The 12041-nt window shown below is 60.2% G+C and overlaps 2 protein-coding genes across 6 annotated transcripts in view; one reads left to right on the forward strand and one right to left on the reverse strand.

The window, feature by feature from the left end:
* Positions 1-12041, forward strand: part of B3GNTL1 (UDP-GlcNAc:betaGal beta-1,3-N-acetylglucosaminyltransferase like 1) — a 132757-nt gene that overhangs the window by 110569 nt on the left and 10147 nt on the right. The window lies entirely within an intron of this gene.
* The window catches only part of TBCD (tubulin folding cofactor D), a 143793-nt gene that overhangs the window by 3347 nt on the left and 128405 nt on the right, over positions 1-12041 (reverse strand). Inside the window, exons 29-38 of one of the 2 annotated variants that reach the window (XM_027974323.2) lie at positions 11551-11691; positions 10552-10635; positions 9900-10058; positions 9680-9818; positions 8457-8578; positions 6588-6665; positions 4048-4137; positions 3635-3722; positions 2607-2713; positions 421-505 (exon numbers count right to left, since the gene is read on the reverse strand). In XM_027974323.2, coding sequence (XP_027830124.2) covers positions 421-505; positions 2607-2713; positions 3635-3722; positions 4048-4137; positions 6588-6665; positions 8457-8578; positions 9680-9818; positions 9900-10058; positions 10552-10635; positions 11551-11691 — 1093 coding nt within the window. Of the gene's footprint in view, positions 1-420; positions 506-2606; positions 2714-3634; positions 3723-4047; positions 4138-6471; positions 6666-8456; positions 8579-9679; positions 9819-9899; positions 10059-10551; positions 10636-11550; positions 11692-12041 lie in introns of those variants that run through there. The other variant, XR_009595364.1, reaches the window with a different exon arrangement.

Here is a 12041-nt window from a genome sequence, read left to right on the forward strand (position 1 = left end):
TCCGGGGGGCAACGGACACAGCGGAAGGCTGCTGTGCTGCTCCAAGGGCAAGAGACTGGGGTGCTCAGCGGGCCAGGCCTGGGTGCTGATGCTCCACAGGACACACGTGAGACACGCCTGACGGAAGAGCGTGGGGCGCGGGGGAACAGCGGCAGGAACACCGCCCATCGCTCAGGACGGCCTCAGGGCAGAGGCTAGGACGGGCACGGGGTGGGCTCATCTGGTGGGATGGGGGGCAGGTGGGAGAGGAGAGTGTGGGCCTCGGCTCTGCCCCCATCCCACAGTCCTGCTGTGCTGCCTCCTGGGGTCTTGAAAGGGATCAACATGGAATGTGCGGCAGGCAGCTCAGCCTGGAATGTTCAGAGGTCTCCTAAGGAAGGGACCCCGGGTCCCCCAGGTGGCCTGAGGGGCAAGTGATACCTTGGGCACCAGCTGCGGTCTAGGCACACCCAGGAGGTCACACAGGTGGTTCCGCTGGGCTCTTACGACCGGGAGCTCGGCGTCCCTGGGGAGGAGAAGGCAGGGAGCAGTGTCAGCCATGTAGACAGTCCACGTGGGTAAATCTGCCAAGATCTTCCTGTTGGGTGTGCAGAAGCCCCAATGCCTGAGATGAGGTAGAAATCAGGGAAAAGGATGCCTCACCCGCACTCCCAAGGCCTTGCTCCTGAATGCTTTCTCAGGGAACCCCAGAGGATGAGCCCCCCCCAAACAAGGAGCCCCTCGAGGGGCCCTCGGCCCCCAAAGAGCCCCACGCAGGGGCCAGAGCCAGGAAGCACCGAGACAGCAGGGAGATGGGGGCTAGGGCACAGATGGGTTTTATTTGACTTTGAAAGCTGTTTACTTACAACTTTCATTGAAAATAAAAATTCTATTTAGCAACACCATAAAGAAAACTGGGCATGTTTTTCTTTTGTAGTAAGAAAAATAAGTTATCCATAAATCCTCTGGAATTTTTTAGCAAAGGAATCAAGTTATGGGAAAGCACCCCCTCTGCCCTGAACTGTGAGAGGAGGGTGGCGGCAGGTGTGGGAGCTCAAGGGGACCCTGGGGCCCACCGGGCGCTGGTGGCTTCATGTCACCCTCCCTTCACTGTCCTTCTCAAGCATGGAGGACACACCTCTGTGCTGTTATCACTGACAACATCACAGACAAACGTGTCCTGTCCAGCGGCTCACAGAGCAGACGCATCCCGTCTCCTGGGGCCATGCTTTCTGCTCTGGAATTTTCATCGCGGGGCCTGCAGCATGTTCACCAGAACACCCTCCTCCTGGAAGCAAGTGTCTCCTGAGGAAACCTCAACGAGGCCCTAGAGCCAGAGGCCCTGCCCTGTCCTTCAGGGCAGCTGGGCCGCCAGGCTGGGGGGAGCCGCATCGCCGCTCAGCCTCCGTGTGCCGGGCTCGGCCCTGCAGGAACGTCACTTTTTTGAGGGAGGGCCACGTGAAGACATGATGCATGTCCCTCCCTCGTAAGCAGGGTGACCTGACCTGGACGGAACCCAGTCCTGGGGGCCCCCACTGCTGCTGCCTGAGCAACCTCTGAACTTTGGTTCTGTGCCCAAAATGGGGACGAGGAGAGTGGTCACCTTGAAGGAGCACATGCAAGTGCCGAGGGTGCGCACATACGTGTGAGCGGTGCCTGGAGTGGGACAAGCGTCACCGCCTGTCATCCTTCAGTGCCGCCCGCTGGACCCGTGCTCAGGGGCCACCCCGGCTCTGCTTCTCCATCAGCGCCTCCTTGCCCCACTCAACACCCCTCTTTCAAACCTGTCATCCAAACCCATCAAGAGTCAAGGAGCCAACAGAGATGGCAGGAACTGTGCTTAAAACACACCTGGAGCCCTGACTTGGAACAAGGGGTGACCCTGGTGCAGGAGGGAAGTGAGTCTCTGGGGCGGGAGGGAGATATTCTTCCTGGTTCCCTCACTCTGTTTGATTTCTGAACACGTCCACGTGTGGCCTTTTCCAAGAAAAGTGAGCAAAGGCCAGCGGATGGCCCTCCTCTGAAGTGAGTCAGGGCCCGGGGGCTCCTTCTCTCCTCGGGGCCACGGCTGACACACGCGGGGCGTCCCCACGGGGCGAGACACTGCCCGCCACACCACGCCTCCCTGCACTTCTGACGCCATAGTTCAGGGGGCAGGAGCTGCCGTTCAAGTGATTTCAACCCCAATAAACTGCAGAAAGGGCGCCCAGAGCCATGGCACCATCAATGGAAAAACGGCCACAGAAAAACAAGAAGTTAGCTTCTAACCAATCAGTGCTCAGAACCACCCAACTTTTCACTTTAAAAAATGGTATTTGGGAAAAAATAACTTCACTTCGAAGATCTTCCAACCCAAACACCCCAGGAGGCATCCTCTCCTCCCTCATCCTCTTGGGTGGGAGGAAGTGAGCCTGTGCGACAGAAACACAGACACATGGGTGAGGAGGGGTCGGCCAGACACCACTGCCACCTCGTAACCCAGAGCTGAGCCGAGGGCTGGGGCCCCGGAGCCCCTTTCTCCTCTAACCTCCGGAGAGCTCGGGAGAGACCATGACACGCTCCTGGGGTCCCACTCACTGGGCTGCTGCACCCGCTGCACTCCCAGGAGAAGGCCGGGCCACACTCACCAGGCCGTGCTGCTGAGCACAGCCATGACCTCGTCCAGGACCGCGGCAGGCACCACGTCGTAGGTCAGCACCATCTCATACACCTGGCTGGCCGTGTGCTTCCGGATCTGGCGGGACCGAGAACAGAGCTGACGGGACCCTGCCTGGGAGCAGGGACGGGGGCCAGGCAGCTCCTGAGGGCCCAGAGTCCCGGGAAACCAGGAAAGGCTGGCTGGGCAGACAGCTAAGAGGAGCTGACCTCAGACCCCAGTCAGGATCCGTGGCCACAACCACCATGGCCCCCCGTGCCCCCCGGCAGCGCTTATCAGGAGGAGGCCACACAGCTTCCGATATGTCCTCACTGAAATGCTGCGTTAAATCCTGCCCCTGATCAGAGCAGTCCTCTCACCTGTTTTCTTGTCTAGCTGTGCCTGGTGGGGACTTATTTCAGAGAACAGGTTCCTTCAGAACCCCCAGGCCCACCCCCGGGGTCCTGGCCAGCAGCTCAGGGCCTGGAACCTGCATTTCTGATCACAGGGAAAGGGGCATCCAGTGGCCCCACTAGGAAGATGTCACATTGGGGTGTATCTTCTGCCAAAGGAAGAGAAGACTGCCTAGCAACCTGACTCTGCGGTAGGGGCTGTGGGGTAGGTGTTGCCCCAGGTGGGGGTAAAACCACTCAGCTTGGGCCTTCCAGGAGCCCCTGAACCAGAGCCCGCGGGACACTGATAGGCTGAACGCCCATTCTCGGTGGGGCACCCAGGTCCAACTTCAGCCAGGATCCCAGGGGGAAGGGGTCCCGCCGAGTGTGGGCATTTCCCTGGCACCCGGGCCCATTGCCTGGGGCTCCAGGTGAACATCAGGACCCGCCCCCAGGGGCAGGGGCCAAGCTCAACCATCACACGGCAGCTGCTGCACCCACCAGGCACGGGACGCGCCACCCACCGTGACGAGGCCCGCCCTCCACTGAGGGCCGCTGGCGCCAATACCGGAAAGCATCAGCCCCCAGCACTGATGTGGGGGCCGGGACCCGGGGCTCAGACACTCACCACGGGGAAGGGGTGGCAGAGCAGGAGGAAGAGCTGCAGGAGGGCCTTCTTCCTCACGTCTCCGGGGAACTGCACCAGCCCACAGAACCTGCGGGGACCCCACACTCCAGTGAGTGACCCAGGACGCCCCACGCCTTCACTTCCCGGGGGCGGGAGGGGACCCCCAGACCTCAGGGCCGTCTCCCGCAGGGAGGCAGCCCAAGTTCAACATCCACTTTCCCTCTGTCGGTGGGGGCATCCATACCTCCACTGTCAGGGGATCGAGTCTTGTTCTAAGGGTGGGCAGGGTGTGGCAGGGCCCCTCTGCTCCGCCAGGAACACGGGAGGATCAGAACTAACATCCCCAACCCTGTGCTCTCAGCTGCTGGGCCGGCCTCTCCCCTTCCCGCCTTAATAAGTTCTTTGGAACTCACACCGCGATGCTGGACCGCAGTTTCTGAACGTCTTTGGATTTCTTGATCTCTTCCTTACAAAGCGCAAGCAGCTTCACACAGAAGGGGTGACTGAAAGGAAAGCACAGGACCTGGGGTGGGCTTCCGGGGAGCATCTGCCAATGGCGGCCCCCAAAGACAACTCACCTGGGGATGCACACCAGGGCACACAGCAGGGGACAGAGCCCCACTGTCCCGTGCACTCGACAAACCGCCTCCCCACAGCACCTCCCTGCCCCATGGCCCCGCAGCAGGAGGGCAGGCCAAGCCCTGGTGGGGCCTCGAAGTAACAGCAACGCCCAGAACCCCCGCCCCACTGCACGCCCAGCCAACGTGTGCCATGGCAGCACCAGGCTCAACCCAGGACCAAGGAGGACGACCGCACCGTGACTGGGTCCCGGACTCCTGCGTCCAGGTTCCTGAAGGGTCAAGGGGGGACCAGAGGCGCCCCCCACCCAGTTCTGCTTGATCGAGGAGAACGTGAGGCCATGGCAACCACGACCAGCGTGGGTCCCCATGAGAGGAACACGCTCCTCTCTGGCAGAGCCGTGACCCCAGGCCAGCTCTCGACGCTGAGGTCCCTCCCGTTCTCAGCCTGCGTGGCTGCACCCCAGCTCGCCTTCTTCCTGCTGGTGTGTCTGCTTCCCCTCTGCTCCCCTCTCCCTAAGAGTGGGGCACCCCCAAGGCTCTGCCGAGGCCCTGCTCATCTACATGCCTGCCCCGGCCACTTGTCTACACCTGCCCCCTCCGTGCCCCCATGAGACCACATGCCACCCGTTTACTGAGGACTTTCTACTGGGTTCCAGCCTTGATGATCCATCTCCTCTGGACAAGATCTATAAGCACCTTAAACCAAGCATTTCTGCTGTGAACCGAATGTTCCTGTCTACTATGCTGAAGTTCTAACTTGGAATGTGAGGGCATTAGGAGGTGGGGCCTTGGGAGGCTGACGTGGAGGCCATAGGGGATCAGTGGGCTAAGAGAAGACGCGGTCTCTAGGTGGTCTCTCTGCCACTTGAAGACACAGGAAGACCACGTCCCTCTGCTGAACTTGGACATCCAACCTTCAGCACTGGGAGGAATGAGTTTCTGGCGTTCAGTCACCCGGGCTGTGGTATTCCTTACAGCATCCTGACCTGCTAGGAGAGCCTTCCAACTCGGCCCCCAGGCCTCTGGTCCACACCTGCTCCATCCAGCCTTCCTGTCTGAGAACCACTGCGCCCTCCCAGGGGCCTGCCCAGGAGCCCGCCCAGGAGCCCATGGTCCTCGGCTGCCTTGTGCCCGCACACCCACAGAGATCTACTGGCAAGCTGCTCCTCTCCAGCACCAGCAGCCACGCACCCCCCAGCTGGAGATAAGCCTGACAGCCTGAAGTGCTGCTTTCTGCTACCATTTCAGTCTGAAAATTTTCAAAGCAGGAAAATAGGTTAAGATCTGAAACAGAACGCTTAGCAAGTACGGCCGTGCAATATACACGAGGATCACATCCCACAGCCCGTGGGCACAGCCCGTGCACACACAGGCTACTGCTCAAACAGGAGGCGTAACAAACACGCTGGGATGCACCACCAGCAAATTAGAGGAGAAACCCTTCGATGTCAGAAGAGCACTTCAGAGTCTCAGCAAAGGCAGAGCAACAGGGACCAACCAGATCCAGTCCCAGCTGGAGGAACTCAAAGTGAACAGAACTCACAGGACGGCAGGCTGCGAAGGATGGGGGCCGCTGAGGCCTGAGAGGCACAGGAGGGGAGCCTGCAGCTGCCCAGCTTCTTGCCTGTGGCGGGGATGTAGCGGGCACACAGAGGGGACCTGGGCAGAAGCCGGTGCCACCCTTTTTTAAATTACAGGCCAGAGGCCCCAAAAGAGTCACCCGAGCCCTGGTCAGCACAAGGATGCTGCACTGGCTGTGGAAAAACCCCCAGAAATATGATCCTCAACGACTGTCACCATCAGCCTAGGGGGAGCTCTGAGATCAAGTGACCGAGAGCAGAGACCTCAGGAGTGGGAGAAAATGAACCCCAGATGCCAGAGCTGCAGACGGGGAGGCCGGCACAGCGGCTGCGATGCTCCGTGCTCAGCAGCTGAGCAGCCCTGAACCCAGCGGAGAGGGAAGTTGGCTTGCATCCGCTCCCTGCGCCTACCCCACCAGCCTCCCAGTGGCCCCGCTGTGTCTGAGGTGGGCTCTTCACCTGGCCCAGGTCCCAGCACCGTGACCATCACAGGCCCTCTGCGATCCCCGTTCACCATCCAGCCCACCGTCCACAGCTGTGCTGACTGCAGGCCCCCGTCAGGGGCGACGCCCCACCTGCTCTGCCAAATGGACAGCGGGAGCCCCCAACCCCCACGGGAGCAGCCGATGTTCTTGGTGGCTCTTAGAGTGTGTATGAAAGCTGACCCTGAACATACCAGGAAACTATCTCCCAGAAGCCTGATCTCTGGATCTGATCAACGTTTCTCTGAAAGGTGAGCCCGGGGCTGAACCACTGAGGCAGCACTGAGCACAGAACACGGGGAGCACTCACTCCTCCTGGGTGGTGAAGACGTCGAAGCACCCGTTGGCCAGCATCTGGTCCAGTGTCTTGAGCAGCGGCACGGACACCCTGGGGGGAAGGCAAGTGTGAGACACCAGGTGTCAGAACAGCGGAAGGGCAGACCCGTGCACGCGGGAAACTCAGTGCTGCTGACACGCGGGCCCTCCCTGGACGGTGAACAGCTCAACCCCAGCCAAACTCCTGGCAGGACGTGCAGGAAACGACAAGCCAGTCCTGAGGCTAGTGTGCAAACACCAAGGGTGAAGGCAAGCCCACACGGCGACGGGAAGAAAGCATGGGCCGGGGGAGCTAGAACCACTGCCTTTACACGATCGTGGCAGAGCTCAAGTGACCAAAACCGTGATCCTGGTGTGGAGACAAGCAAATACGCCCAGGAACAGGAGTCCCAAGCTGGGCCACACACCCACCATTCCTGAGAATGATGCAAAAGCAACGCAGTGGGAAGGCCAGTCTTTCCCACACGTGGAGCACCGGGGCATCCACAGGCAAAACCGGGACACAGACCTGGACCTGCAGTCGCATCACACAGAAACCAACGCCACACAGACCCGAGGTCTGAACGGACACTCAAACTACGAAACTTCTAGGAGAAAACGTAGGAGCCAGTCATGGAGCCTTGAGTCAGGCAGAAATTTCTTAGATAACAACACAAAAAACACCATTCATACAAGAACAAGGATACAAACAAGTTTATCAAAGTGTAAAATGCTTTTCCTTAACAGAGAGACTGTCAGGAGTGCGGAAGACAAGCTAGAGACTGGGAGGAAACGTGCAAATCACATCTCACAGAGGACTTGTCCGACACGTGTAAGGAAACCTCAAACTCCAGCAGCACGTTAAAAACAAGCATCCAGTGAAAAAAAAAATGGTCAGAAGATCCGATTTAACCAGACTGAAAAGGCTCTGCAGACAGCCACCAAGCGCCCAAGAAGAGGCCCGGCGCCCTCAGTCCACAGGGGAGGCAAACTACAGCCACAAGGAGACACCGCGCCCCGTCACAGCTGAAGTGAAAGGACCGACCAGGCCAGCTGTGGTGAGGATGTGGGCACCCAGATTTCTCAGTGACAGAAAGCAGATCGGTGGTTGCCTTGAGGCTAGGGGGCCGCAAGGAGTGGGGGCAGGGGTCAGGAGGCAAACTGTGGGCGACAGATGTGCTTGCTTCCTGGTTGTTGACATGAGTCAAACTCAGACTGCACTCTTTACGTGCCTCTCGTTAGGTGTTGCCCACGCCTCGGAGCAGAGGGCCCCGGGTCGAGTTCCTGTTGTTGAGACTGTCTGGCTCCCAGGAACAGGGCCTGGGTGAGGGGCGTGCAGTCAAGCCACAGTGACCGGTGCCCGGCTGCCCTGGGCCAGCCGAGCACCGAGTCCAGGAACAGCCGTCTCAGAAGGCGCACGAAACATCCCCAAGTCTGCGGTCAGGGCTTTGGGGTCTACACTCCATCTTCTTGGAAAAGCAGTTAACAAAATGCTACAGCGGAAACGATGAGAAGACCGGTGGCTTTCCAGTCCTGGCGGTCACGGTTGTTCGTGAGCCACGTGTCGGAACAGCGGCTGTGACATGCAGGCAGGCGCAGCCGGGAAGCACCCAGGCCAGCGCTGGACAAGCTCTCCTGGGCTCACAGCCCCCGTGGGCTCACAGCCCCCGGCGTTCTACTTCCAACATACACAGCCGCTCAGAGTGCAGGCTCTGAGGGGCCTGGGAGGTGACGGCCAGACCAGGGGATGCGCACTTGGGGCATGCCCTTGCCTGGCTGTGCCCACCTTACCTCCCCACAGAATCCTGCTGGGCAGTGAGACCCTGGGTGTCTGAGAAATCACTGTGACAGCGCCAGTGCTCACCTGTCGTTCAGAAGATTATCCTCAAAGACCTGCAGGAGGGTCCCACCGAAGTCTTCCAGGGCCGCTGGGTCGTTCTGAATCTCCTTCATGTGCTCGAAGAGGCCCTGTGTTGAGTACCTGACCTGCCACACAGAGAAGCGTTCTCATAAGAGGGACAAGACCACCCTGCTCCCAGTTCCCCTCCCCCGGGCTGCCTGTGGACAGACTTGAAACATCCACTACACAGCACGGGGGTCCGGCGGGCCAGGCCAGGCGTGAGGGGCCCCTCATGGGCGTGTCGACACCCATATCAGGGACAGCCCAAGCCCTCACACCCTGTCACTAAATTTCTAAGGAGCACTGCTTAGATGCCTGGCATCTGGGCGACCACTGCTGCTGGGCAGCAAAAGCAAAGGCACTCCCCTCAGGATAACACGAAACCCCATCACACACCACCTGACAGGCGAGTCCTCAGGGAGGAGTCAGCAGAGCAAGGGAGCAGATGCGGGGCCCCCTCAGACAGCAGACCCCGGCTCATGAAACAGAGCAGGACGACAGCGGGCGATGGTCATTAAAGAAAAATGCAATCACGAGATGGATGTGCGAGGAAAAAGCACAGATCAAACTGAACGTTTGGTAATGAAATATACAATTACTGAAACACTGAACATTCATGAGTCTGAGCAAGCTCCAGCAGACAGTGAAGGATAGGGGAGCCTGGCGTGCTGCAGTCCTCGGGGGTCACAGAGTCAGACACAGCTGAGGACTGAACCGCAGCGACAGAATATTCAGCAGTGGGAGGGAACAAGCTGGATACACAGAACCGCAGAGCCGGAGTCACTGAAGAAGCATGAAGGCGGAGGGGACGAACAGCGAGCAGCAATAAGGAGGGCAGACACCTTTCAGAAGTGATGAAAACCACAAATCCGCTGAATCGGGACTGAGGGAGGGATGGGGGGGGGGTCACACAGGGGCGACAACAGAACAGGACAGACAACGAACCACCAACAAAACACACAAGCAGGGACAGGAACCCAGAGAGACCGACTGGGGAACCACGCAGCCCTCACTGCGCGGGGGCATGAATCCAGACCCGAACAAAGGCCAGGGAGCCGGCCGCCGAGCTCCTGCCTCACGTGCCGTCAGGTCAGGGGAACACCACCCCCCACCCCCAGCAGAGGGTCCCGAAGGAAGGAAGGAGGCGGCGCTCCCTCACGGGGACGCCCACCCCGGCGCCTGCTCACCGTGGACTCGGTCAGGCCGCCCACGGACACGGCCAGCCCCAGTAGCACGTGGTAGCGGTAGGCAGGCAGCCCCAGGAGGCGGGCCATGCACGGGAAGGCCTGGGAGGGCGCGCCCCAGTTCACGGAGGCCACGGTGGCCCTGCAGGACAGGAGCACAAGCTGGAGGGGCTGCCCCACGGGGAGCAGGGCTGTCCCCCCGCCCCGGAGCGGGGCCCAGTACCTGGGGAAGAGCCTCTCCAGCTCCGGCCGGGCGGGCACGTGGGGGATGGCAGGGCTGTCAGCGTGGAGCAACGCCAGGAACACGCGAGCTGCATGCGCACGGAACCGGTCGATCTTCTCACTCGCCTGCTGGGCCAAGCAGCACATGAGCCGCTGGCAGCTGCAGACCAGAGCGCAGGGTTAGCTCGTCGGGAGCCGGGGAGCGGGCACCTGGGCCAACCCGGTGGCGGGTGGGACACGACCTGACTTCAGAAGCCCACGCGGGAGGTCTGGAGTGGAAGCAGTGGGCCTGACGTGACCATGGACTCCAAGAAGGGGAAGAAATGGAGGAAGGGGCACCTGCAGCCAGAGGAACTGGGCGGGGGCTGCCGGGGAAGCCAGTCCGGGTCTCCTCAGGGGCTCCGACAAGAGCAATGGAGGGGGCCTGGTGACCCCGGGCTGGCAAGGTGCCCAGAGGCAGCCAGTGTCCAGGGCACCAACAGAGGACAGGACAGCCAGTCCCCAGCGGCAGCAGGCACAGGGGCCCTGAGGTCAGGCTGGCTGTCCTCCAACAGGCCTGAACCCCAAGAAAGGCCAAGCCCGGGGCAGGGGCCCTGGTGTCGGGAGGGAGGGCCCGGGCTGCCCCTCTCCTCACACGGGGAGAACAGACTCACAGCGGGGCCTCGATCAGCTCTGGCTGGTTCCGACCCAGCAGGAGAGTCAGGTCCATCAGACTGGTCATGGCGGCCTCACGGACCCTGCAGAGACAAGGAGGGGTTGAGGAGCCGGCCTACTGCCCCAGGTGCTACATGACCACAAGCCACTGGGCAGGGCCAGGCTCAGGCGCCCTCACCCTGGGTTCGACAAAGGCTGCTGGCAGCCTTTCTCTGAGAATGCTTCTCTCACACATTATCTCAGAAACACCTGTCTGACACCCGAAGACAAATGGCCAGCGCCCAGAAAACTCTCCCACAAGCGCACACAGAGAAATAGCGCTGGTCTCCCCATGAACCTTCAAGCACGGAACATACCCACTCTACAAAGTCAGTTTGTTTTTTTTCTCCTGGCAAAAACACTTTTAAAGGCTTTTGGCTTTTTGAGGGATAAATGTATATAGAACAGCTCCTGCTTGCTGGTCTAACTCCAGAGTGAGAGCACCATTTCAAACTTGGGACAAAGAATACTCAGTCCAGCTGGTCAATGGGGACCACAAACACTGCCCCACATCAGCAGAGACTACACGCCAGGGGCACCCACCCTTCCACCAAAGAGTGAGCACCACCCAGGAGGCAGCACGCGCCATCACACGGTCCGAAGAACAGACCCTGAGCAGCCGCCTACACCAGGCGAGATGGAGACCACGGCTCTGCATTCAAGGCAGGCCCGTTGCCTGCTGCAGAGCCGTCAGCGTCCTCTGGAAGGACGAAGCAGAACCAGAGCGTCCTCAGTGTCCAGGATCCGCTCGAGAGCCACACGGCACACCAAGAACCCGGAAGAGGGGTCCCGTGTCCTGGGCAGACACGTGAGCCCCGGCTGCAGGCAGAGCACCATCGCCCACACTGCCCTGGCAATCAAGGGCCCAGCCGGGGTCAGAGCAACGACATGGACCGCCTCTGGCCTCAGTGGGACACTCGTGAGAAGAGCAGGGGACGAGGCCAGCGCGAGCGCCTCACCATGCGCCCACGTCCCCACGGCTGTCGGTGGTGTAGTCCTTGAGACAGTCCAGCAGCGTGCAGTAAATCTGGGAGACGTTCTCTCTGCACAAAGCTTCATCTGGAGGCCCTTCTGCCCGCACGCCGACAGTCTGGCAAATCCTAAAATTAAAGCCGTGTGAAACCCAGCTAACGCCTGAGAGTCCCATGCAAGCTCTCCTGCCGTTCTCATCATTTTGGCTGGATGTGTCTTTCCTGACAGGATGCCCTCAGAACAGACCCATAACCTCAGAAGCAGACTCGGTAATGCTCCTGCACTAACACAATGCTGAATGACATGCTTCTCCAAGCCACGTTCCTAGTGTCTTCAGTTTCAGGGTGCACCGGGGGCTGTCTGTGGCTGGTCCCTCCTACCCTGCCACCCCACAGAAGGCACTCCACGGGGCTTGTCAGAGAAAGGGCAGCCCCTCCCAACATGCATATGTGTGGCTAACGTCAGCATTCCCTCCACA

This window comes from Ovis aries, chromosome 11 (genome assembly GCF_016772045.2).
Source record: "Ovis aries strain OAR_USU_Benz2616 breed Rambouillet chromosome 11, ARS-UI_Ramb_v3.0, whole genome shotgun sequence".
Lineage (NCBI taxonomy): Eukaryota > Metazoa > Chordata > Mammalia > Artiodactyla > Bovidae > Ovis > Ovis aries.